The sequence below is a fragment of the Nematolebias whitei genome, chromosome 3 (assembly GCF_014905685.2).
Source record: "Nematolebias whitei isolate Nwh7 chromosome 3, NemWhi1, whole genome shotgun sequence".
Lineage (NCBI taxonomy): Eukaryota > Metazoa > Chordata > Actinopteri > Cyprinodontiformes > Rivulidae > Nematolebias > Nematolebias whitei.
Window position 1 is genome coordinate 41,855,448 of NC_056500.1, and position 26,712 is coordinate 41,882,159.

Genomic DNA, 26,712 nt, shown 5'->3' on the forward strand with positions numbered 1-26,712 from the left:
ACAAGCATCGTTTGACACCTTAAAGCTCCTTCCTGCTCGTTTTCTGCAGCTGCTCTCAAACACAAGATGCAACCGTTGGAGTAGAAACTTTGTGTTTTAAACGAGTTCACGTTAATCTCTAACACTACAACCACCAACATCTGAGGAAAAGTCTTCAGCGCCCTCTGAGAAGCAAATACTCGTGAAATTTGACCGTTTCAGTAAATGAAGTCACCCAAAGACGACTTATCAAAAGTGTTTTTTATTGAACTTCGGTGTCTTGGTACAGGACGAGAACAAAATGACATCTACCCAACAAAAAGAAACGAGCATTCAAAGATGATCAGCAAACTGCTGGAGCGCCGCTCGGAGAGGATGGAGGGGGCCGCAGACGCACTGATGAGGACGAGCACCTCCCACTCTGTCCGATCTAGAATGATGCTGAGGATGATGAGGGTTCACACTCTGTGACTTTCTGGTTTTCTTGCTTCCTCCTCGTTTGTTCCAAACTAAATCTAAACAGGGTGGGGGAACGTGGGAGGAGGTCCCTCTACTCCATGGCCTCCTGGTTCTCTTGGTCTGCACCAACATCGTCACTAGCCTCTTTGCCCTCCTTGCTCCTCTTACTCTTCTTGTGTTTGTGCCTCCGGTGGCTGTCGCCTTCCTCGCTGTCGTGCCTCCTTCGACTGCTGCTGCTACAGAGAAAAGATAAAAAAAAGAGTGTAAAAAATAAAAAGCAGAGAAACAAGAAGTGGTCCAAGATGAGCGCGTGTGTAAAGGGCAGACACAGAGAGGACACCAAGGAACAAGAAGGTTAAAACCAAGACAGATAAAAATAATTAAAAATCAATAGGAAAAAGAGAAGAGGACGAAGAACGACAAATGATGGAGATCTGAGAAAGCAGGAAAAGAGGAGGGAGGCTGAGAAGAAGACTAATGCATCTGCAGTAGTAGCTCAAACTTTACCAATTAAAAACACTTGTAAATGTTTATTTTCTATTTCTGAAGCTGTAAATCGATCAAATCAGCCTCGCAGGTGTTCCTCCAGTTTCTACACCGTAATCTTTGTCGTTTCTAAAAAATATATATTTTCAAAAACATTGCACCATTTACAAAAATATCTTACATTCACATGAGAAACTACGCAAAACACTGCAGTACTAGAGTACTGTGTATAGTACTATGCTGGGCTTGTACGTAGCACTTTCACACCTCAACAGAAAGACACCAGGACGTAATCTGAGCTGGATCCTGCAGGAACAGGATCCAGGAACTCCCTTATTTTGACAGGGTGCGTTCCGGTAACGGTTTCCTTGGATCCGGTAACTCTCAGGCTGACTCATAATAAAGTTAAGAACAAATATGACTGCCTTGAACGAATCAAACTTATACTGGATATGTCAACTGAAAATAATTACATAAACACTCATTTTAAACACAACAGACGACTTAAAAGGACTTCTTAATATCACATATGATCATCTGCTCCTTTAAGTGAAGCATTTCTGCCTCTACACTTAAAAAAATCTCCACCCCTAATAGTGATGGGGGTGAGTGCATGGAGGTTTCACATGTGGAGTCGGACAATGAATTTATCAGAGAAGAGTCGGCTCAGAACTGTCAAGTAAGGGGGAGTGGGGGTAGGATGTGAGTGTTTACAAATGTAGGTAAACACAGATCAATCAATCAACACACACACACACCGGACCACCAGCTATTTGCATTCTGGCATCGATCGGTTTACAAATTAAGCCCTGAAATACACCAAAAACAGAACCAGGCATGGCATCTGAACATGAAGCGAACACACACTGAGTGTGCAACAAACAAGAGGAAGACACTCTTGTGTCAAAGGTTAAATTAGAGGTGAAGCTACGAGTAATTTTTTTTGAAAGTTGCGTTTTAGAGGTTTACATCTAAAAAGCAAAAGTAGTGTTTCAAGATTTTTTATTTTACTTTACTTTTGAGCCCATTTCCCAAAAAAGCTGTTTGTGTGTGTGAATGAAAAAAAAAAACACTTCAGCTTTGGGAAACTGATCCTGTGCTAACGACTAGGGGTGCACCAATAAATCGGCCGGTCGATGTATCGGCCCATATTTCCTTAATTTTGGGAAATCGGCCAATACTTGCATAAGAAACCAATTTTACAGATTTTTTAAGTTATAAACAACAATTGTCTAAACTTCATTTATATTTCAGAGCCCTACCTCATGGCCAGTTAAAACAAGTTTGTATTGTTTCTATGATATTGTTCAAGGGTATGTTTTTCAATAAAATAAGGTTGGAAAATTGAAGGTGCATTGTGACGTTAAAACAAAAGTTATGCAACTACGGTTCGATGAGTCCTGGATGACCGCCAGAGCTTCTCTGTCACTCAGAATCCTTGCATTCCGCGAGAAGATTCTGTAGGAGCAGAGCTGCAGATGACGTCAGGCTATATAGCCTCTGATTGGTCATCCGTGTCACACCTGTGACTCTGTTGGTATAATTACTCGAGCAGCGCATGCGCGAAGGGAACATTCAGTGCTTTCAGCACCGCCCTCTGACGGTCAGGAGGGATGAAATAGAACACCTGACAGTGTCGCTTATGAAACAACATCGGTATCGGCCAAAATCAGAATTGGCAGGTCAGACTTTTTAGAAATCGGTGATCGGCCAGAAAACTGCAATCGGTGCACCACTACTAACTATCCAAACTCTGTACGTCTAAACAAAAAAATACAGTTTAAATGTTTTTGTCTGTTGTTGGCCTATGTAAAAATATAAATAAATTAAATTACATAGAGTGAATTATTCCTTGTACAGTAATAGTAAGATTGTATGTACCTACATAGGGATGCACATTGTTGCTTTCTTGTAAATATATTTTATGCTACACATTGGAGATAATGCAGTATTTGTGAAGTTGTAATAAGTTTACTCACAATTTACAGTTCTATTTCATGCCTCCTGACCGCCAGAAGGAGGTGCTGAAAGCACTGAATGTTCCCTTCACGCATACGCTGTTCGAGTAATAATACCAACGGAGTCACAGGTGTGACACAGATGACCAATCAGAGGCTATATTGCCCAACGTCATCCGCATTGACTGAGCCATGTCGTAGAACCCTCCGTAATGTCCCAGTGACGCCGGGGGAGTTGCTCGGTTCAGCTGCCTTGGAAGCGCTGGAACGGACCGTCCAGGCACGACAGAGAAGGCAGCAGCTTTCGAGCCTTAGCAGGGCAATGCCCCCTCCACCTCCTCGGCATCCAAGGCGCCCGTCGGCTGACCCCAGCATTCAGCCGCCGCCTGGGGGTCATAATCGGCCGGGTGGTCTTTACCCTCGTGCGGTTCAGCAAAGACCCAACAGGAGCTTTCGCGAGTCGGTCCACCAACCAGCTGGGCAGGCTCGGACCAGAGACTCTGGCCGCTGCCCCCCCACGGTGAGACGGTGATGCCATCAGGCCGACCGTCGGATATTTCTCCCACCACTCTGACCCATGGTAACCGGATACAGTTCCGACGACGGCCTCATATTTCACGCCGAGTCAAGATGACTGTAATCTCCGACCCGGTGGAAGCTCGAGCACTATACCAGGAGTTTTCCGCCATCCTGGCCAAGGGCGCAATTGAGGCAGCGGACCCTCTGCAACAACCCAGAGGCTATTACTCGACTTACTTCCTCGTGCAAAAGAGGACGGGCAGGTTTCGTCCCATTTTAGATGAGGGGACTCAACCAGTACCTAAGGGAGCTGCCATTCCACATGCTCACGACAGCAGAAGTCCTTCAAGCTGTCACGAGGGGAGAATGGTTCACATCTGTAAAAATTAAAGATGGGTATTTTCATGTGCCTATTGCGGCAGAACATCACCGCTTTCTCAGGTTTGCCTATCGGGGTCACTACTGGCAGTTCTGGGTACTCCCATTCGGGCTCTCTCTCTCCCCGAGGGTGTTCACTCAGTGCGTGAAGGAAGCCCTCTCTTCTCTGCAGGCCTACGGAGTGAAGGTTCTGCCGTACTTAGACGATTGGTTCTCTGCGCCCCGTCTCGGGCCTGTGCCTTTCACAACACGAACCGCTTGCTCGCTCATGTGTCCCAGTTGGGCCTCAATGTCAACCTGGAGAAGAGCTGCCTGATTTCTTCCCAGACGATCACCTTTCTTGGGGTGGTTCTGGATTCATCTTCCATGAGAGCTCGCCCATCCGCTCAAAGGGTGGCCGGCATACTCCTGCTGGTCAGTCAGTTCAGGCTGGGCAGGCAGCTTCCTTATGTTGCCTTCCTGCAACTACTCGGCAAACTGACGTCAGTCACTCGGGTGTTGCCCTTAGGCCTGCTATCACTTCGCCCCTTGCAGAGGTGACTCAACAGCTTTCGCTTGGATGCCGGGCTGCACAAGCATTGCAAACTCGCAGTGACGTGGTCACGTCTTCATGCCCTGACTCCATGGAGAGACGAAGATTATTTGTCCAGGGGTGTCCCCATGGGAGTGGTAGTGTGTTACAAGGAAGTGGTCATGACAGATGCCAGTTCCATGGGATGGGATGCTGTGTGGCAACGCAGAGTGGTTCAGGGCCGCTGGGGTCAAAAGGACCGCTCCAGTCATATAAATGTGCTGGAGCTGCGTGCAGTGCACTTGGCACTCAGGCACTTCCTGCCTCACCTGGAAGGATGTTCTCGTTCGGTCAAACAACACCTCTATTGTCTACCACATCAACCACCAGGGGAGCACCAGGTCAGCAGAACTTCTGAGAGTGTCCAGAGAGCTCCTGGAATGGGCCTCTCCTCGCCTGTCCACCTTGCGGGCAGCGTACTTACCAGGGCAACACAATCAGGTTGCAGATTTTCTCTCCCGCCAAGGGTCCGCTCCGGGAGAGTGGTCCCTCCACAGCGACATAGTGCTGATGATCTGGGACCGTTTTAGTCAGGCAGAGATAGACCTGTTTGAGACAGAAGAGTCGACTCAGTGTCCCCTATGGTACACTCTTACAGGGGTGTCGGGTGCGCTGGGCCAGGACGCATTGGCTCATCCTTGGCCAAGGGTCCTTCTATATGCCTTTCCACTCATCTCTCTAATTTGGCCAACCCTTCAGAGAGTCCTCGAGGAGGGCCACAGGATGCTGCTGGTGGCTCCATATTGGCCAGCACGACCATGGTTCCCACTGCTACGAACTCTATGTCAGGGCGTCCCATGGTGTCTTCCAACCAGCCAACTTGCTGTCTCAGTTGGAGGGGGGGACTGATATGGCACCCCAATCTTCAACGTCTTCGGCTGTGGCCACTGCGAGGCTAGGACAGCAGCTGACTGGAGTTTCGAGCTCCATCAGACGCACCATCCTGGGCGACAGAGCACCCTCTACTCGTCAGCAGTACGAAAACAGGTGGCGTCTGTTTTCCCAATGGTGTTCTGATCACAACGAGGATCCAGTCTCCTGTACAGTACCCACCATTCTGGAGTTTCTCCAGTCTCTCCTTGGTAAGGGCCAGTCTCCTTCAACACTTAAAGTTTATCTAGCGGCAATATCATCTAATCACGCTGGCATTGATGGCTGTACGGTAGGGAGCCATAATCTAGTCTCTCTTTTTTCTGCGTGGTGCCCGTAGGTCGCACCCGCCGACAGCTCCACGAGCACCAGGTTGGGATCTGCCCTTGGTTCTCGAAGCTCTGTGCCGCCCTCCGTTCGAGCCTCTGACGCAGGTGGACTTCAAGTGGCTTTCGTGTAAGAGTTGTTGTCTATTGTCTCAGCAAGGAGGGTCGGTGAGCTACATGCTCTCTCAGTCAGCCCCTCATGTCTCAGGTGGGGCCCTGAGGGCTCTGGCGTTACCTTGTAGCCAAACACTGCATTTGTACGAAAGGTGTTATCTCACTCTCACTGTAACCAACGGTTGAGGCTGGCATGTTTTCAGCCTACGCCTGGTGAGGGGTCTGGATTATTGTGCCCAGTGAGGGCACTGGAGGCATATGTTGCAGCTACTGCCGTGATACGACATTCAGACCAGCTGTTTGTGTGTTATGGAGGCCCTAGGTTAGGATGTCCTCTTTTCAAACAGCGCCTCTCCCACTGGATTGTGGATATAATTTGCCACGCCTGTGCTGCAGTGCACAGCCCCCTACCGGTCAGACTGAAGGAACTCTACCAGGAGCATCTCAAGGTTCCTGGGCTGCCCTGAGAAGGGTTCCGCTGGAAGCAATATGTGCTGCTGCATCATGGGCTTCCCCAAGCACGTTCACCAGATTTTACAGCGTTAACGTGGCCACCCCTCATCCCCTGGGCCAGGTTCTTCTACAAGGGTCCTCTGGGCCTCCTCAGTGAGGTGTGCGCTTAGGATTCCTTGTGACATTGTTGGTATTATTAGTCATTCAGTGCTTTCAGCACCACCCTCTGGCGGTCAGGAAGGATGAAAGAGAAAGAAAGTTACGTATGTAACTACGGTTCTATGAATCCCGGATGGCCGCCAGCTTCTCTGTCACTCAGAATTCTTGCATTCCACGAGAAGATTCTGTAGGAGCAGAGCTGTGGATGACGTCGGGCTATATAGCCTCTGATTGGTCATCCGTGTCACACCTGTGACTCCATTGATATTATTACTCGAACAGTGCATGAGCGAAGAGAACATTCAGTGCTTTCAGCACCGCCCTCTGGCAGTCATCCGGGATTCATAGAACCGTAGTTACATACGTAACTTTCGTTTTATGTATCAGCTTAAAAAAAAAGATCTGATCTTTACCAGGGTCTAAAATTGTCCAAATATAACCTCGAGTAAACTTTGCAACTTGTTTTAAACCTTTGTAAAGAAAAACTTTTATTATAAAAACTAACTAGGGAGTTAATTCTGCATTTCCTTCAACCAAAAAAGTTGAACAAACAAATCTGACAAACAAAGAATAAACTCAAAGTAGATTTGGAACCTCAGAGCAGGTCTATGTATTAAAGTACAGGACTTTGTGTTTTGTTTTGGTCTGACTGAAGTACCAGCCAGTGCCGGCAGCACAAAGACAAACACTAAAAGTAATAAAAACACTGAGCGTTACCTGCGAGAGGACTTGTGACGTCCCTCCTCCTTCTCTCGGTGTCTCCTCTCTCTGTGCCGCTCGTCTTTCTCTCGGCTTGACCGGTCGCGGTGGCGCTCTACGTAGCCACGCTCAGCGTACTCACGGTAACGATAGCGCTCCTCGTCACTGATGAGGTGGACAGAACAATTTATTTCTTTAAGGCGCCGTTCAGTTAGAGGACGAAACATCAGCCTGCTGGAAACATGGGACAACGATACGTACTCTTCTGACCTGGTGTAGCCTATAGCTGCAGGGCTGTGCTCTCGCTCCCGCTCATGTGTCCTCTCTCTGGGCCTGTCTCTGTCCTTGTCTCTCTTGTCTTCTCGACGGGGATAGTAGTCCCAGGACTTGGTGTTGTCCACAATGGGAGGCCAGTGAGGAGGAACACCTCCAGGTATGGGTGGAGGGTAAGCACCTGGAAACACACAAATGAAGGCGCTTACTGGAAAAGGCGTTTGGACACGTCATCTTTTATTCATGAAGTCGCAGCATCTCTTTTGTGTTTGACGCTGGAAAAGAACACGGTTCTGTAAAGCTTCATACCTTGGGGAAATGGAAACGGAGGGACTGAGCGGCCATCATAGCCTCCAGGGTGGCTGATGGGAAACAGAAACAGCACCGTTAGAGATAAATAATGAGTAAGAGGTGCTGATGTGGCTGTAGAGATAATGAGTGAGAGGTGCTGATGTGGCTGTAGAGCCGTAAGGCATACTGTCATTTTCACACGACCACCTCTGCAGCGACACCAGCGTTTTCACGTGTCAAAACTTAGACCTCATGGCTGAAGCTTTTCTTTACAATCACAATTAGACTTATCCCTGAAATCTTTTGTCCCACTTACCCCTCAGGATTTCTGTACAAGCACAGGCTTGGCTGTGCAGACTCTACTGTTTGCATCTTCTTCACACAACAATTCACACTCATTTGCCTGTGCAGATAATTATTTGAGGGGTTTTTTTTTGTCCACCTATAAATGTTATGGTATGGTATAAAGTTTTTTCATTTTAAAAAAGTACAAAACAATTCCATAACAATATAAAAAGATACAAGAGATTAAAAATGAAAGGCAGCAGAAAGAAGAAAAAAATCTTATTATATCTGCCCCTTTTTTTCAAACAATTATTTCAATCATAATAATCTTTAAGTAACAGAACAAAATGAATAACTCTTTCTAATTTTTCTAATTCTAATACAAAAAACACACTAAGCTACTTCATATATTTTTTTTAACAATTCAGCTTTGATCTTTTTCTTAAATGTACACATTGGCTTGGCATTTTTAACATCACTCTCTAGACCATTCCACAATCCAACTCCTTGGATTGAGGTAGACCTTCCCTTTAGACTAGTTCTGAATTTTGGTTTGACAAATATCTCTATCCCCTTAAGATTATAACAAAATTTCTTTGGATATTTAATGGTAATGTGTTATTTTGAGCCCTACACATAACTGATAAAATACTATAATCTACCAAATCATGGAACTTCAATAACTTCAGTTGATAAAATAATGTGCTTGATGGGTGAGTGTAATGCTTTCTGGTGATAATTCTTACAGCTCTTCTCTGTAAAATAAAAATAGGTTTTGTAAATGTTTTACACGCTTTCCCCCAAACATCAATGCAATAGATTAAATGTGGAACAATGATTGTGTTATACAACATGTACAGAGCTTTATCATTTAATAATTCCCTGACTTTGTATAGTACTGCAATAGATTTAGATATTTTTGTTCTTACAGAATTGATGTGATTTTTCCATGTTAGCTGTTCATCAATGATTACACCCCAAAATTTCATCTCACTAACTCTACAAATCTCAACACCCTCAATTTTAAATGGATCATCAACAGTTCTCTTTTTGTTGCTAAATATCATGTATTTAGTTTTATCTAAATTTAATGATAATTTATTAAGTTTAAACCAAGTTTGTATTTTATCAAATTCTGTCTTCATCAATTCCAACATCCATTTTATATCTTTACCCAAACAAAAAAATGTGGTGTCATCTGCAAAAAGAACACATTTGAGGAGTCCTGATACATTCACTAAGTCATTCACATATAAAATAAATAACTTTGGTCCAAGTACAGAGCCTTGAGGAACTCCACAAGTGATATTGCACAGGTCAGATCTTACACCATTTATTTGTACAAACTGTTTCCTATCTTTTAAATAGCTAGATACCCAGTGTAATGCTGGTCCTCTTATACCATATTTATTTAATTTTTCAAGGAGAATAGTGTGGTCAATAGTATCGAATGCTTTTTTTAAATCAACAAAAATACTAACACAATACTGTTTTTGATCGACAGCAGTAGTTATTTGTTCGATTAATTCCATGAGAGCCATTGATGTAGAGTTTTTTGCTCTAAACCCATACTGACTGCTACTTAGAATGTTTTGTTTAGTAATAAATTTATCTAATCTGGTCACAAACAGTTTTTCTAGAATTTTTGAGAACTGTGGTAATAAGGATATTGGTCTATAATTATTGAACACACATTTATCACCATTTTTAAAGAGAGGAACTACCTTAGCTACTTTCATATTGTCTGGAAATATTCCTTTTGAAAATGATAAATTACAAATATATGTAAACGGCTCGATAACATAACTCATTATGTCCTTTACAAACATCATATCCATGTCCACCCAGTCTTTTGATCTCTTATCTGTCAGATTTTTTTTTTACTACATTCATTATTTCTTCTTTGTCAGTTCCATTAAGAAAAATACTGTTGTCACAACTTATAACTGAATGGTTCACATTATTGTCTACTTTTGGTATTTTAGCTGCAAGGCTTGATCCAACAATCACAAAATAATGATTAAATCCATTTACAATTTCATTTTCATCATGGATTTCATTGTTCTCTTTCAAAAAATATTGTGAAATACCTGTTTTTGCTTTATGACTTTTCAGAACACTATTTATTACTCGCCATGTTGCTTTCATATCACCATTACTTTTATTTTAAAAAATCACTATAATATTCCTTCTTGTGTTTCCTTATAATCGCTACTAATTTATTTTTATACTTCTTATATTTCTCTTCGGCCTCGTGTGTTCTCAATTTCAAGAAACATGTATACAAATAATTATTTTTTTTACAAGCATTTCTCAACCCTTTCGTCATCCATGGTTGGTCAACAACATTTCTCTTTGTACAATTATTTTGCACACAATTCTTTTCATACAGAGCTCCTAAAATATTCATAAACTCATATGATCTGTTCACAACATCAACATACACGTCTTTCCAGCTTTGTTTATGTAAATCATCTTTTAATTTGTCCATAGATTTTTTGATGTGTTTATTGTTTTTTCCTTAATTGTAATTTCTTTTGTAATGCTTTGATCATTTTTATAAATCGTGAAAACTGATAAATGATCACTTAAATCACTCATTAAAATACCTCCCATCACATCCCCATTTGTTACATTTGTGAAAATATTATCGATTATTGTAGCACTATGAGTTGTAATTCTTGTTGGTTTTGATATTAACGGATAAAGATTAAAACTACACAATGAATTTGTAAATGTACTGATGTTATTTGAATCTGTTTTATTTCCCAGGTCAATATTAAAGTCTCCACAGAAAAAAATGCTTTTATTAAAACTCTTGTCCAATAGTTGTACGATTTTATCAGTGAATATTTCTATATTTGATCCTGGAGATCGATATGCACAACTTATCAATATGTTTTTATCATTCTTGTTTATTATTTCTATTGTCATTATTTCCATGATGTTATCAACAATTATTGACATTTCATTAATTAACTTACATTTTATTTCATTTTTAACAAATAGAGCCACTCCACCACCTCTTTTGTTGCTTCTGTTCACATGATATAATTCATACCCTTCCATGTGAACATTATTTGTGTTTTCATCGTTGAGCCATGTCTCTGACAGTGCTATTATTGTAAAAGTTCTGTTTAGCTGTTTTAAATAATCTGTTATTTTGGATATATTTACATTTATACTTCTACTATTAAAGTGAATAATAGAGAGACCTCCATTTGTTATATTGATGTCATTAAACTGTTCTTCATTGTAATATTCACAGTCTTTTATTGCAGGGAAAAAATTTGTATCAATCACATCTTCAACATTGTATATTTTAAACTCTGAGTCTTCGTATGTTGCCATGTTTTAATGTATTTGTTCATTTTATATTTTGTTAATTTCTTGTTTGTGAAGTTGTATCAATGATTTATCATCTGTCCTCTCCTGAACTCATTTTAGTCTTTCCAGATCCTTCAGGTCTTTTATAATTTTAGCCTGAGATCCTTCCTGTATTTTGATCCAGATGTTTCCATTTCTTGTCCAAGTTGATGATATTTTTTTCTGTTTTTTCAACAACCTTGCTTCACGTGCAATATTTCCATTTTCTTTAGTTGGATGTTCATTTATGTAAACATTTGTTCCCTTCAGTTTTTTGCTTGCATTATTACCTTGTTTCTTGATTTCCTGCTAACGAACTTGATGACTATGGATGGTTTGGCTTTATCAGATTTGTTGGGCAAATGTTCAATAATAAGGTTTTGTATCCTGAACTTAAAACTTTAAGAACAGGATTTGACACATTTTTCCCCCATATTTTCGTTGTATGCAGCGTCTAAAGCCCCCAGTATACTCCTACGTATGTACGTCCACGCGTACTGTATGCAGCGGGTTCAGACTTCATACTCGAGCGTACACCCTGAGCGGCTGCAGAGCAGCTTCACAGACAAGGGGCGTTCACCTTCGGGACAAACTGAGGTCGCAGATTGGTCATTTGCTGACACGCCTAATGGATTAATTGACAGATCGGAAATTTTTTTTATTTTTTTTTTAAAGAGCGCTGGCAGCCTCAGCTGCAGCGGTGTTCTGTGTTTTTATGTTGGTAATAAAAAGTTCTGATTTTTTTTTTTAAGAACAGGGAGCGCTGGCCCTGCAGCCCACACATCAGATCAGCCCACCAGGAACTCTCCAGACCCTCCCACAGCCACGCTGGACCCGAGTTTAATTTGCTCATGACAAATTCTTTCATTTCTCACAATTTTAGTCATGGCATCAACGGAGGAGGAAGAGATCACTGGCCTTTTGGCAAAAAAACAAAACAAAAGGCCAGATCAGGGATGAAGAAGGGGAATTTAATACATTGGTGTCGCATTCAAAACAGTCTGTCGCCGGGCAGTTTATTGTGTGACACCGCGTACACGTACAGTCATAAAAATTGAGCTTTGCACGGACATGCCCTGGGGGGTACCCTCATACCTCCGCGTATGGACGTACGCAGGAGTATACTGGGGGCTTAACATGCCTGCCCTTTTTGTAAAGGCTGCTCCTCTCCCTTTGTTTTTTCTCATGGGGCACCAACAACACCAGCTCTCAGGAGAAGGCAAAGATGGAGATGGTGTAGAGGTAGGGCAGCCGACTTGGGACCAGAAAGTCACGGTTCGACTCCCCCTCCATACCCACATGTTGTGGTGTCTCTGAGCAGGCCACCTAATCCCTAACTGCTCCCCGGGTGCTACATAGCTGCCCACTGCTCCACCTGGGTGCATCTCAGGTGTGATGGGTTAAATGCAGAGAACTAATGTCATCATTGTATGGAAACATAGAATGATGACAACACAGCACTTAAGCTCATGACACGACGCTGGTTTCCAGCGTGGTTAGTTATTTACAAAGATACAAGCAAATTTTCATACAAGTGCAAAAAAATGTTAAAACAACTAGAAAGTTCCTGGTGCAACTTTGACAGGGACTGCCACGTGGCGGCCATTTAAAAATTTAGATTTGACATTACTTTGTGTTGGGGTTCGCTCTCAGTCACCACTATACCAATTTTCAGCTCAACATGGCAAAAAAAAAAAAAAAAATCAACGAGTTAGTCATTTTTTCTTGTAAGCTACGGTGGCCATCTTGGATTTTTCATTGTAATTCATGCGATGGGGAATGTTCTCAGCTACGACCAAACCAAATTTCAGCTCACTGTCTCAGAGAATGACTGAGCTACAGTCCATTTTGAATTTTCTGAGGTAGCTGTGGCAACCATTTTGAACCAAAATGGCTCCAAAAATTATTCAGTGTTTTGTTCAGAGACCTCTTCTGTCTAGGTCATGTGACCTCACTGTGGCATTCCCTCAGGCATTTTGAATGAGAAAATCTGCATATTTGTTTGCAAATTACTTTGCCATGGTAACTCAAAATGTCAATAAAAGTAATGGCACACATCACGGTGCTGAGCTGGTTGTTTTGATAGAACATTTGTGGGGGTATACGTTGTGGTTTGGGACTTTTCAGGTGGATAGGCGTCTGCCTTTCTTCTAGGCAGTCCCCAATGATTGAGATGTGGGTGAGCTGCACCGGGGCAGAGACATTGTGCGGTCAGCAGCACAGTTTGAAGAGCAAATGAAGAAACGATGAGCAAAACTCCATGTTATGTCCACAAAGCAACTATTTGGCAAATTCAGGCCTCTGTGTCTATTAAAGCATAACACTGAAAACTGTGCACCAGTCTGAAAAGCGTACAGTCTGCTGCTCCAAAACACCAGTATACACCGACTGTTTTACTGACTGTTTCAGAGCTGTTACATTTTATCTACAAAGCCGTTTGTCTACATGAGATATGAAAAATGTGGAGGGTTACTGACATGATGATGATGCTCATACAGGCTAAAAAAAAAAAAAAACCAGGAATAAAATGTTTCTGTAAAAATATTTATGCAGCAAATACCAAACAGTAAAAGCATCTCATCTGTATTTCTTCAAGTTAGAATTTTCTATTCAGTGTCATAGTCATGTTGAAGTAGAACAACTGGTCTCATCTGAGACTTATTGTGTGCAGGTGCATTACCTGTCCATAGTGGGGATTAAAGAAAGAGGGGGGCCGCTTGTTGGAGGAGGAAAACCAGGAGGAGGGACAGTAATGGGCAACCCTGCGAGGAAAAACAAGACCAGTAAAAACATAATAAATGGAGCACAGATTACCACAGGTAAAAATCAGAAAAAAGCTCACTTGGTGGAGGTATGAGAGGAGGTGCAGTGCTGACATTTGGCATGGGGGGCAGAAATGGAGGTGGGGGGATGTTTGGAGGAATTGGTCCAGGGGGGAAGAAGGTGGGGATCTTAGCTGGAGCTGGTTCAGCTTCTGTTGTCGAGTGCTCAGAAATCACCTGCGGAACAACACACCCTTCAGGAGAACAAGCTAAAAGCTGAGAACAAGCTAAAAGCTAACTCTGCTGCTTCTTGTACCTGGATGTTGTTGCCTTCCAGATTGTGACGGCGACGCCCCTCCACCCTGCTGATGGTGGCCATATGAGCACCAATCACATCTATGGTCCCAGTCAGTTTCCTGGAGAAGGAAAACAGACATGAAGTGGTGTAAACGACTCCACGTCAGTCATCTGTCAGCTCGGGACCATCAGCTGAACCCACAGGACATCAGAACAATCACATTAAAGTTTTATTATAAAAAAATAAGCAAACAAAACCCCACAGAAAATATTTAAAAACTGCATAAATACTTGATGGTTTAGGTGTGTGGGGAGGAATCGCCATGATTTTCCTGAATTTAATATCAAACCACTCCATGTCTCTATAACGGACAGCTGGTTAAATTCCTTTAATGTGTTAAAATCTAACATGCTACAAAGTTCCTGTTAAGGTCATAATTTGAACTATTACGCAGTGTGTAACTGGACAAAACAATTCACTGTAAAACGAAGGATTTCATGACTTTTGGTATTATTTGGATGAGATATTATTGTTGTCCTTAACATTTTAAGAGTTTATCTGGTTTACGATGATGGTCAGAATGAACAATAAACCATGTTTTGGCCCCTGTGATGTGAAGGACGGAGGCCCGCAAGCAAATGATTTGTGTGCATGGAGGGGACAACTCTCCTAAGGTTTTGTTGGCACATGATTAGGTGGAACAGAAAATATGAAGCATCGTCAGAAAAAGTAGTTTTGTTTTTTTCTACACCTGTAGGTTACCGACCACTCAAACAGGCTGCGTGCGCTCCTGAGGTGGCGAGGACCAGGAGTTTGGTCACATGTGCAAGTTGAGCATGTGTACGATGATGACGATGCTCCAAACACATAACCTTTAATTAGATACATTCTTTTAAAAGATTTTAGATCCAAGTGCCGGGGATGTCGAGGGCGCAGTCAGCCAGAGAGAGATCAGTGTTTGCTGTGCGATGCGTGGTTTGCATGCAGTGCAGCAGGTTCTCCGACCGCCTGTGAGCGATTCGAGGCAGCTGAGCTGCTGCTCGCTCAGGACAGGACGTGTAGAACGACAGGTGTTTTCACCTGCAGTCTCTCTCCATGTTGGGAACACTGCTGACACACCTGGATACGCAGTGAATAGGAAAGCACGACCCGACCTGCTCCGCTTGGATTAGGCCAAACTATGGATCTGGTTCTCTTCATTGTTGAAAGCAGCATCAGTTTAATCCCAGTATCTTAACCAAGTTAGATGGATTTAACACAACCACAACAAATCGCATGTTTTCTTCCCCCTTCTCATTTTTACAGATGACGGACCCCTGGTTGAGCTGAAACACTTTTGTCATGTTTTTGTTTAAATTTGCCAGTATTCTTTAAATTGTGGGTAATTTACCTATAAAATCATCATTTATTAAAACACAACATAACTGTTTTCAGGTGAAAAAGTGTGATTGTGTTAAAAACACACCTCATCAGGTCCTAACATGCACAACAACTGACCCAAAACAATTTCCTTACATTAACTTTAGAGCTACAAATTGCACAAATCATTTTACATCTGTTACCCGACACCTCTCCACTGAAGCTTTACACTTCAACACAAACTTCAAGTGTTTTATCAGCATCATCTAAAAAAAGGCAGAAGTTACCTGGTGACCTGACCGATTCCTCCTGGCTTGTAGAGGCTGACGGGTAAGGTGAAGTCTGTCTTAGGGGTGTGAATGGACAAACTGGACAATTCCTTTTCATTACCTGTCCTGCCCTGCTGCACCTAAGATGAGAAACAAATTCCATCATGGGAAATTTAATATCAAATGCAGTAAAGTTTGAAAAGCGGGGCAAGCTGAAGGAAAAATGCACGACTCGTACTGTGATCTTGCTGGTCACAGAGCCGACTGTAGAGACCTCCAGGCCCATTCGCAGCCTCTTCTGTTTCTCACAATAAGCTTTCCAGGTGTCTTCATTAAAACCATAGTTGAAATAATCCGACAGATCCGCACCTACAAACAGAAACACACACTTCCTGTAAAAGACGACACACTGATGCTTGAACACTGGGATGGGTTTCCAGCCAAGTTACAAGAAAACCTGAAATAAATAAGAATAAAATACCTTATACGCTGCATCGTTGTTGTGAAAGCATTTACTTAATTTATGGCGGTTTTACAGTTAAAGCTTTATTTCCTTGTTAAATTTTACAAACCGGATTCCAAAAAAGTTGGGACACTAAACAAATTGTGAATAAAAACTGAATACAATGATGTGGAGATGGCAAATGCCAATATTTTATTCGTAATATAACATAGATGACAGATCAAAAGTTTAATTTGAGTAAATGTAACATTTTAAAGGAAAAATATGTTGATTCAAAATTTGACAGTGTCAACAAATCCCAAAAAAGTTGGGACAAGTAGCAATAAGTGGCTGGAAAAAGGAAATTGAGCATATAACGAACAGCTGGAAGACCAATTAACACTAATTAGGTCAATTGACAACAGATTGGGTATAAAAAGAGCTTCTCAGAGTGTCAGTGTCTCTCAGAAACCAAGATGGTAAGAGGATCACCAATTCCACCATTGTTGCACAGAAAGATAGTGCAGCAATACCAGAATGGTGTTACCCAGTGTAAAATAGCAAATACTTTTAAGTTGTCATCATCAACCGTGCATAACATCATCAAAAGATTCAGAGAATCTGGAACAATCTCTGTGCGTAAGGGTCAAGGCCATAAAACTCTACTGGATGCTCGTGATCTCCGCGCCCTTAAACGTCACTGCACCTCAAACAGGAATGTCACTGTCAAGGAAATAACAGAATGGGCTCAGGAATACTTCCAGAAAGCATCGTCAGTGAACACAATCCACCGTGCCATCCGCCGTTGCCATCTGAAACTCTACAGTGCAAAGAGGAAGCCATTTCTAAGCAAGCTCCACAAGCTCAGACGTTTGCACTGGGCCAGGGGTCATTTAAAATGGAGCGTGGCAAAATGGAAGACTGTTCTGTGGTTAGATGAGTCACGATTTGAAGTTCTTTATGAAACACTGGGACGCCATGTCATCCGGACCAGAGAGGACAAGGATAGCCCAAGTTGTTATCAACGCTTCGTTCAGAAGCCTGCATCACTGATGGTATGGGGTTGCATGAGCGCTTGTGGCATGGGCAGCTTGCATGTCTGGAAAGGCACCATCAATGCAGAGAACTATGTTCAGGTTCTAGAACAACATATGCTCCCATCCAGACGTCATCTCTTTCAGGGAAGACCCTGCATTTTTCAACACGATAATGCCAGACCACATTCTGCAGCAATCACAACATCATGGCTACGTAGGAGAAGGATCCGGGTAATGAAATGGCCAGCCTGCAGTCCAGATCTTTCACCTATAGAGAACATTTGGCGCATCATAAAGAGGAAGGTGCGACAAAGAAGGCCCAAGACGATTGAACAGTTAAGAGGTCTGTATTAGACATGAATGGGAGAGCGTTCCTATTTCTAAACTTGAGAAACTGGTCTCCTCTGTCCCCAGACGTCTGTTGAGTGTTGTAAGAAGAAGGGGGGATGCCACACAGTGGTAAAAATGGACTTGTCCCAACTTTTTTGGGATTTGTTGACGCCATGACATTTGGAAACAACAGATTTTTCCCTTAAAATGATACATTCTCTCAGTTTAAACTTTGATCTGTGATTTGTGTTCTATTCTGGATAAAATATTAGATGTTGGCACCTCCACATCATTGCATTCAGTTTTTATTCACAATTTGTTTTGTGTCCCAACTTTTTTGGAATCCAGTTTGTATATTTTTACCAAACAAACCATTAGCATTCTTAGTATCATTCTGAAAACCACAACGTCTCTTTTTCATGACAGGAACAATTCTTCTGACAGGTGTCTAACTTGTTTGTAAGTTATTTTAGTTAATTTTGATTAGGTGTTTTGTTTAAACCTTTGACCAAGGAGTCTACAGAGTGGGACTATCTCAAAGGAAAAACAAAAAGCTCACAACAACAACCGCCTAGTACAAACAGTAGATGGACAAGTTTCTGAAATAAAAAAAACAAAATTTCTTACTTCACAATATTCAAAATAAGCAGAGATGCATCCTGAATTATCTTGCATTAACTGAGGTGAAAGGTGTAAAAAAGGGTCAGATATTAGCTGTATGGCTCCAGGTCTTTAAACAACAAATGAGACAGATAAGAGCCTCGTGTGCCTTTAGGCATAAATCTGCAACATGAAATCAGAAAATAAAATCAACTTTGTGGTATTTTTAAGTTCTGCAAAGGGCAAAAAGAAAGAACTGAATAGTGGGCCTAAATAAGAGCATGCACAGTTCTAACAGGGCGATGCAGCTTTGAGTGTAGATACAACTTGGAGGTTTCCAGAATAAAAAATAAACTACATGGTTTGAAATTCAGACATAGTGCATGTATTCCTGAACACTCGGTGGATTAATGGACAGAGTACTTGATTACTGAAATATTTGGTAAAGCAGCCCTAAGAACAGCTCACAGACACAAAGACACACAACAGACCTGGCTTCCTCCAGGGTTTCTCGTCGAAGGACTCCATGTCCACATCCAGCACAGGAACGCCATTTATGCTTCCAGGAGCGTCCAGATCCACTCCCTTCAGCTTTGTGGTCACTGAAATGAAAGAACGCAACAAGTCAGTGGTACTTCCACAACAAGGAAGAGTTTAAATTTAAGTTCAAGGCGTTCGGCCTGACACCTTGTCCGTAGGGTCTGGAGCTGGTAGATTTTATGTTGAGGTTCACAGGTGGAGCTCCATATGTCCTGAAACAGAAAAAAACATTCAGTTTTATTTGACTGAAGAAGTTAGAAAAATAAAATAAACATTTTTACATGACCTAAACACAGAGGTAATTTATTCCAACCTTGATGTGACTCAGAAAAACTGCAGAGAATCTGAAACCCTGACGTGTTACTCAGAAAGATTCAGAATGTTTGCCCTTTGGTTCACCCTGAGTTGTTCTGAATAAACAAAGTTTACATTTTCCATGTGTTATTTAAGTCCCATATTAATTAAGGTTCAATACAATCAATATTGTATTGAACCTTTTTTAAACTGTTTCAGAATTTCTCTGGGAAGTATATTTCTGAACGGCTGGATCTTTGAGGTTTTACAGTATTTTACATCTACTTTCAGAACAAAAAGTGATAATATTTGCAAAAAAAGGGAAAGAAAACACAAAGAAAGGGTCTAAATATGTTCTAAAGCAACAGTATTTCTAAATGAAGAAGGAAAACTATCAGGTTCAATGTAAGACTTTGGTCAAAGGGTGCTTTGAGAGATAAAGGAGCGAAAAGTCCAAAATAAATATTTTCCATGTAAAGTGACAAAAGCCCAAGCCCTAGCTGCTAACCTCGTTTTACACACACACACACACACCACAATGCCAACAAAATCTTCATTGTGTAGCTTATGTAAAAACAATAAAAACAGGAACTACCGGACAGATAACAGTTTTACTAACACCTACGTGTATTGTGGAGCTCCAGTTTTAATGTCGCCTATGGTAACACGGACATCGTCGTCGTCGTCATCACTGTCGCTGTCACTGTCAGCATCCTCACCAGCAGCTTCCTCCAGGGCCTAAGTGTACAAAAAGAAAAAACAACAAGACGCATGAAACCAATGTTGACAGTTTGAGAGAGGGACAGAAAACAAAAGTGACAGAGAGGTAAATATAATAAAATAATAATTAGCCTAATACATGTAAAGACGACCTACCTCAGAGGCCACTCCATTTCCTGTGGTCTGTGCAGCATCAACGGCCGCTTCATCTGTTGGTAAATCAGCAGGTGCACTGTCGGATAAAATTACAATTAAAGTTAGTTACATTTTCCAAATGACTGGGTGGGAAAAAATAAACTTGATCATTAAAAAAACGAGCAAACCATTTGAGGCGTTTACACATACAAAAATATAATTTTTATCGAAGATAAACAACATTTTATTGAGCAGAGACACCTGCTGTGACTCTCTCTCCTGTTATAACTTCTTGTAGCGCTCATCTGTAAACCCAAGTTAAAATAAATACAGTAATCAAAGAAAATTGCTATAAATAAACTGGGCAGGTGAAGTTTCCCTAACTCTGGAATGAATGGTCAGGTAAGCATGACTTTACATGTTTAAAATGTCATATAAAGCACTGTTTTCCACAAATAACACAAGCAGTGAAAAAATGACACAACTGAGACCAGTGGAAGTTACCAGAAATTAGAGCAGTCAAGATTTTATCCCTTCAACTAATTTTAAACAAAAATTGTCTGAGGTTTTAGTCACATCTTGCCCCTGTAATGTTCAAGTGGGATGTATTTTTTAAAACTTGCATTGTATTTTGTTTTATTAAAGAAAGTTTAGTTGTAAATATTTTAATACTACTGTTACTAAGACTGTGTTGCTGTATTTGTAGATTGCCCAGGACATCATTGTAAAAGAGATTAATAATCTCTGTGGATTTTTATCCTGGTAAAATAAAGGTTTAAAAATTAAAAAGTTCAAATGTTACTTTGTCATGGATAAAAACACATCAGGCTCATACATTTTTAAGCCATTAATATTTGACACACAAACAAAAAACAGACCTCTATAAACTCACTGTCACCCTTTTTGGCAGTGTGTTTGGGAAGTGTAAGAAATGTTTTTGTAAAAACGCAAACAGCCTGTGTTGTGTGAAAGTGCATACCCGACAGCAGCGTTCAGTTTGGCTTCTTCATCCTCCTCTTTACTTTCTGACTCGTCTGAAAACACACAAACAATCATTAACAAGGCTGTTGAACATATATCGTCAGTGGAGAAAATTTAACATCGCGCAGTGTTACAGTGGGAATATTAACTCAGCGTATTCGTCATTATAAAATGGTACAAGCCTTTTTGAAACTTGACGCTAGTCGCGCTGCTAAACAAGGCCCAATGGGCGCTGATGCTAGTTAGCATTAGCATCGCGGCTAACGCTCCAATCTCCTCAGTGTTATTTGCCTTGGTAGCACAGCAACCGATACATTTGTCTCTTTCGGGGGAGAAAAATCGGTTTTTGCTTCTTTCTTTTCATTTTTTTTTTTTGCTGTGGTTTACCTCCATACAGCCATTCCTCCTCCTCATCGCCGGCGCTGGCATCAGTGGTGGCTGTTTTATCCGCTTCCTCCGCAGACATGTTCAGCTAACGCGGACTGTTAAAAGCTCCGGCGGCTCCACGTGCCACAGCAACGAGCTGCAGCAACGTTTATAAACGCACAAATGCGAGCACCCTTTCTCTCGTTCACAAAGATCCGCAGTTTTACGCGTTAATTATTAATGCATCGCCTCTATATACAACCATTCAACCGCTTAGCGAGAAAGCTTGAACCCGGAAAACATTACTGCTGCGGGAGTCCCGCTAAGGTCGAAGCGATGGGGCGGAGCAGAGAGCGCCCCCTGCCGGTCAGGATGACCCACTGACTCGTGCTTGGTAAAATATAATAAATACTGTAAAATAAAAACATTAAGGTACATTATATCATCTTTATGTGTTGTAATATGTTTGTGTAATGTGTTTTTGTGAATGAGTAAAATAAATTAGGATTTTTTTTCTTCTTTTGGCTGCTCCCTTCTTCAGGGGTCACCACAGCTCGCATGAAGACTTGGCAACTGGTTTTATGCTGGATGTCCTTCCTGACGCAACAGCAAACCACTGAGCTACCACAGCCCTCTGTGTGGATCAGAGAGCTGCATCTAGGGGACCTAGGGGAGCAGATTGTGGGGGTAAAGGGCCTTGCTCAAGGGCCCAGAGTGGGGTGGAGACAGGTGTGGGTGCTTCAACTTTCCCACCCACATTTTGATGTTGTCAGTAAGGTCGGTATGTTCGGATCACAGGCCCACCTTCCATAACCTCAGGACCACCGCTCCCCCTCTTAAAAATTAGTAGATAATAGATCTAAACAATTATTAGGCAGCACGATGGCACAACTGGTAGAGCTGCTGCCTCGCAGCGAGCAGGTCCTTGGTTCAAACCCCGATCCAGGGGCCTTTCTGGGTGGAGTTTGCATGTTCTCTCCGTGCATGCGTGGGTTTTCTCCGGGTGCTCCGGTTTCCTCCCACAGACCAAAAACATGCATGTTAGGCTGATTGGTAACTCTAAATTGTCCCTAGGTGTGAGTGAGAGAGTGAATGGTTGTTTGTCTCGTTTGTCTCTATGTGTCCCTGTGATGGACTTGCGACCCGTCCAGGGTGTACCCCGCCCCTCGCACAGTGATTGCTGGACATGGGCACCAGCGACCCCCGTGACCCAAAGTGGATAAAGCGGGTAAAGAAAATGGATGGATGGATGGATCTAAACAATTATTCAAAAGTAGGAATGTAATAATGCATCTTGTCATATTTATTATTCTTACATTCCAGTTGCATTATGTGATTACAAAACAAAATGCTGGCACTGAGTCCAATTTTCAAAAAATGTTTGAAAATTTATTTTTGTAACTGCTGCAAATTTGTATCATCATTCTAGTTTTTTTATTGTTTCCCAAAATAAACAGAAGTACAAGTAAAGGGGTTTCCAGTATTTTGAATGACCAATTTAAGTGCATTTAGACAAGAAAAGGAAAACAAACTAAACAAATGTAGACATTTTAACTCAGAATAGTTTGATGAAAAGAACATCATTCATTGTGTCTGTTTCTCTTTCATTTTTTGACACTTTTATTCTTATAAAAACAGAAAACATTGATTGTTACGGTTTTAAAAGAAACACCTGTGCTCATTCTCTCTAAATACTAACTTTCCTTGTCACTGCGGTCCTCGATCAATGGTGTCTGATTGTTTTAACAATGCGTCGCTTATTTTGAGATAAGGCTGCAAGCAGTTCATTTAAGCACTTAGTGGAACAGCACGATGGAATTAGCATCATCAGTGTTTTTCCTGCAGTGGCGAATGAAAACGCCTTCTGTAAAAATCTGCAGAAAGCTGAGACAGAACTGGAGCGCAGTCAGCAGAACAGGAAGCACATTGTGTAAAAGGCACCTGACACTCGCTTGGTTTACTGTTCCCCAGAATAAAACGGGTGAAATATAACACGCATAAAAAGTATTTTTCTTTGCAGACATTTCTGGTAAAATTGCCTGGAAGAAATGCATGCTTGGGCTTAAAGTACTTCTGATACAAACGACAACAACAATATACACTCTACCATTCAGTGAATCACAGAGAAGGCCTAAATCTGCTCAAGCTCTGCTGAGTGTAAGACAAGTGTGAAACTTTCAAATGAGCTTATTTTCTTTTCTTTTAAGGCTTAACAATACAACTTTATTTATAAAGCACTTTAAAAACCACACCGTTGGTCAAAGTGCTGTCGTCTACAATATACAGCTATGTTTTAAGTTGTTTCAACCTGTACTCTCTTTTTTTGGACGATAAGTTGTTTTTATATCCATCACTTAACCATAAATTTGTTTTTTTGTTGTTTTTTTTAAATACATTCAAGGTTTTTGCATAAATCATAAATTGTCCAGCTTTTATTGTTCCAGAGAAGACAAATGAGTTTATAACTGCTGATTTAGACGCAAAGTGCACAAGTGCATCAACTTTTCTATGATAGCTTTGCTGTTACCTACTGATGGTGAATATTATTTATTTCACTGCGGCATATTATTTTGTCTGCTTCAGTTAAATAAAATTGTACCTGTTATTGATTCCTAATGAGGTCAGATGAAAAACTCTGAAGCATCAAATGAAATGTGCATCTATTTTATTATGTTCCAGTTGAACAGTGGCATGTATAAATGCACGTTGTTGATGTTAAAGGATCTCATGAATGAGTGATAAATGCCTCAGCTACAAACAAGGAATTGATCGTTCTGTTGTGTCTTTCACGTGAAACCTGGGTCTCGTCTCATTAAAGAGCTTTGGCACTAGCTAAAGGTTTTATGACGCGTTTAAGAAAAATGGGAATCCCAAAAGACAAGATATCTTTACATTAAACCTTTTTTTAAATTGTTTTTTGTCTTTAGACTTGCAGCACGGCCTTCTGTACCTTGTTTGTTCTCACTGGGAGCTGTTTAAAGCAAACAGTGAAGGAAAAAAGTCAACCGAGGTCACGTATCTAGAAAGACAAAAATAAAAAACGATTTTCCTGAGGGAAAGAACAGGATCTCAGAGCACATTTCTGCTGAGAAAACTAAAAAGATCTTAGAGGAAAAGTTAAACCATTTTGAAGTGGGTTTCTATGTAAAAGTTATGTTATATTTTACCCATTTACCCAGAAACTGGCGCTATCACGTCCAGGGCATCCAGGGATCTTGTCTAATAAGATTTTTTTTAACATTCCTGCCAATATAATTGTTCTATGCAATATTTAAATTGAGTGCCAAGTTTTAAATAATAGTGTTTTTGTTGTGTAAAGATTGTTTTCCCAGCTGCTGGGGATGCTGTGGTTGAGTGGTTGGAGCAGCCGTCCTCCAGTGAGAGAGCTGGGGGGTTGATTCCACCAGCAGTCACATGCTGAAGTGTCCCTGGGCAAGACACTGAACCCCTCATTGCCTCCAATGTGTGTCCCATCGGTGTATGAATGTGATCTAAAGCTCTGATTAGTCTCTACAGATTCAGATTAATTTTGTAGAGATCTAGTAGAGTGCTGTATGAATGAATAGATGAGGCACAGATTGTAGTGTAAAGAGCTTTGTATGTCTTGATAAGATAGAAAGACGCTATATACAGTAAGTATAGTAACTTCTGTGTTCAGTTTGGCTTCGTTTGGTAGTGTTTACGCTAACCAATGTCTCTTGGCTGTGTGACAATTGTGGCTATACCCAGATATAAGTACCAATGAGAACAGAGACCAAGACTCAGAATCAGTTTACAGTGTTTATTTACCAGGTGAGATATAAGCAATAAGCCAGGGGAGGGCTGGAACTCTGAGGGGCAGAGAAAAGGTCTGAGTCAAGGATGTCAAGGGTGATAATGATGTTGCAGTTCTCTCTTACGTTGGTGGTTGAGGTCAGGCGTGAGGAGAGTAGACCCAAATGGTTCCTGGTGGAAGAGGTACAGGTGAAAGACAAGTGGCAGGAAGCTGTGGAGGCAGCTGATGAGGCACAGAGGAGCTTGAGATCTGCAGAGGAGATTTCAGGAACACAGGACATCAAAGGTAACTCGCTGGAGGCACAGAAAAACACACAAATCATTAATATTTCACTTGGACCACAAATAGAAGGCTAGAACAAGACTACTGTTGGCAAGTAATGCTCCAGCACTGGATGAGTGTCTTCTGGGGTCTCTTATACTCCTCATGCTCATCAAGTCACAGGATCACAGGTGTAACTAATTAGAGTCTGACTGTGGGAGCAGGAGCTGGCAGAGCAGAACTCCCACATGTTGGCCTTGGAGCGTCTTGGAATCCTCCTGGAAGAGCTGGAAGACGTGAAAAGAGATGTGTCTCTACCCTGTGACCCAACTCCAGAACAAGCAGAAGATGGTCGATAGATGTATTTGTGAAGGTTTATAAAAATATTTTCATGAACCTGGTGCTGCTGTTGCCACTCTAACTGAATGCAACTGTAAGCAATGGTTCCTCATCAAATTCCTGCTACATAAACTGAACTGATACTCCATTTGATGCCCGACAGTTGAAATCACCACAACCTCTGTGATGTTTTAGAAATGTAATTTATTTTCCTCTAGAGATTTCTTTAAATTGACTAGCCTGTGTTTTGGCCACAGAGTCTCTCAGTGTGACTGCTTCATTATATTCTTGCTCACCCTCGTTAAGATCCTTAAGGCTCCCAAATACTTGGGCAGATCTCAGTCCACGGAGATCCGTGCGTACCGGATTACACTCTAAGCAGACACCTGCAGGGCATGTCCATCCAAAGATCAATTTTTATGATGTGTCGCACAATAAACTGTCCGGCGACAGACTGTTTTGTAAATGGTAAATGGTAAACGGACTGTACTTATATAGCATCTTTCGATCTAATCAAGATACTCAAAGTGCTTTACTCTACAATCTGTGTCCTCATTTACCCATTCATACAGCACTCTACTAGATCTCTACAAAGCTAATTGAACAAATCATTCTAATGAGTCTAATCTCATTAGATTATAAGGAAACACAAGAAGGAATATTATAGTGATTTATTAAATAAAAGCAATGGTGATATGAAAGCAACATGGCAAGTAATAAATAGTGTTCTGAAAAGTCATAAAGCAAAAACAGGTATTTCACAATATTTTTTAAAGGATGACAATGAAATCCATGATGAAAATGAAATTGTAAATGGATTTAATCGTCATTTTGTGAACGTTGGATCAAGCCTTGCAGCTAAAATACCAAAAGTAGACAATAATGTGAACCATTCAGTTATAAGTTGTGACAACAGTATTTTTCTTAATGGAACTGACAAAGAAGAAATAATGAATGTTGTAAAAAATCTTACAGATAAGAGATCAAAAGACTGGGTGGACATGGATATGATGTTTGT

General features: G+C 41.4%; 2 protein-coding genes across 3 annotated transcripts in view; one reads left to right on the forward strand and one right to left on the reverse strand.

Moving 5' to 3' along the window:
- Nucleotides 1-252: 252 nt before the first annotated feature.
- fip1l1b (FIP1 like 1b (S. cerevisiae)) lies at nucleotides 253-21,659 on the reverse strand. Of its 2 annotated transcripts, none has more exons than XM_037698267.1 (15): nucleotides 21,341-21,659; nucleotides 20,952-21,006; nucleotides 19,994-20,069; nucleotides 19,743-19,855; nucleotides 18,971-19,035; nucleotides 18,775-18,885; nucleotides 16,113-16,243; nucleotides 15,893-16,014; nucleotides 14,265-14,364; nucleotides 14,029-14,185; nucleotides 13,867-13,948; nucleotides 7,554-7,606; nucleotides 7,242-7,425; nucleotides 6,990-7,136; nucleotides 253-674 (listed from the first exon to the last, which is right to left on the reverse strand). In XM_037698267.1, exons 1-15 carry the CDS (start codon nucleotides 21,417-21,419, stop codon nucleotides 530-532), a joined length of 1,620 nt encoding a protein of 539 aa, XP_037554195.1. In that variant the 5' UTR covers nucleotides 21,420-21,659; the 3' UTR covers nucleotides 253-529. The 2 variants fall into 2 exon arrangements, with proteins under 2 accessions (XP_037554195.1, XP_037554194.1); XM_037698266.1 differs by having other exon boundaries at nucleotides 7,233-7,425; nucleotides 21,341-21,658.
- Nucleotides 21,660-25,195: 3,536 nt separating this feature from the next.
- The window catches only part of kitb (KIT proto-oncogene, receptor tyrosine kinase b), a 32,196-nt gene continuing 30,679 nt past the window's right edge, over nucleotides 25,196-26,712 (forward strand). Inside the window, exon 1 of the mRNA XM_037674345.1 lies at nucleotides 25,196-25,379. Within this exon, the coding sequence (XP_037530273.1) occupies nucleotides 25,196-25,379 (184 nt within the window). The remainder of the gene's footprint in view (nucleotides 25,380-26,712) is intronic.

Bases quoted from the DNA above. Each gene is read 5' to 3' on its own strand.
- fip1l1b (XM_037698266.1), bottom strand. From the start codon at position 21,419: ATGTCTGCGGAGGAAGCGGATAAAACAGCCACCACTGATGCCAGCGCC. The intron at 14,365-15,892 runs GTAACTTCTGCC...TTCCTTCTCCAG, and splicing joins GGAATCGGTCAGGTCACCAG to GAAACTGACTGGGACCATAG. The intron at 675-6,989 runs GTAACGCTCAGT...TTTTCTCTGTAG, and splicing joins CGTCACAAGTCCTCTCGCAG to CAGCAGCAGTCGAAGGAGGC.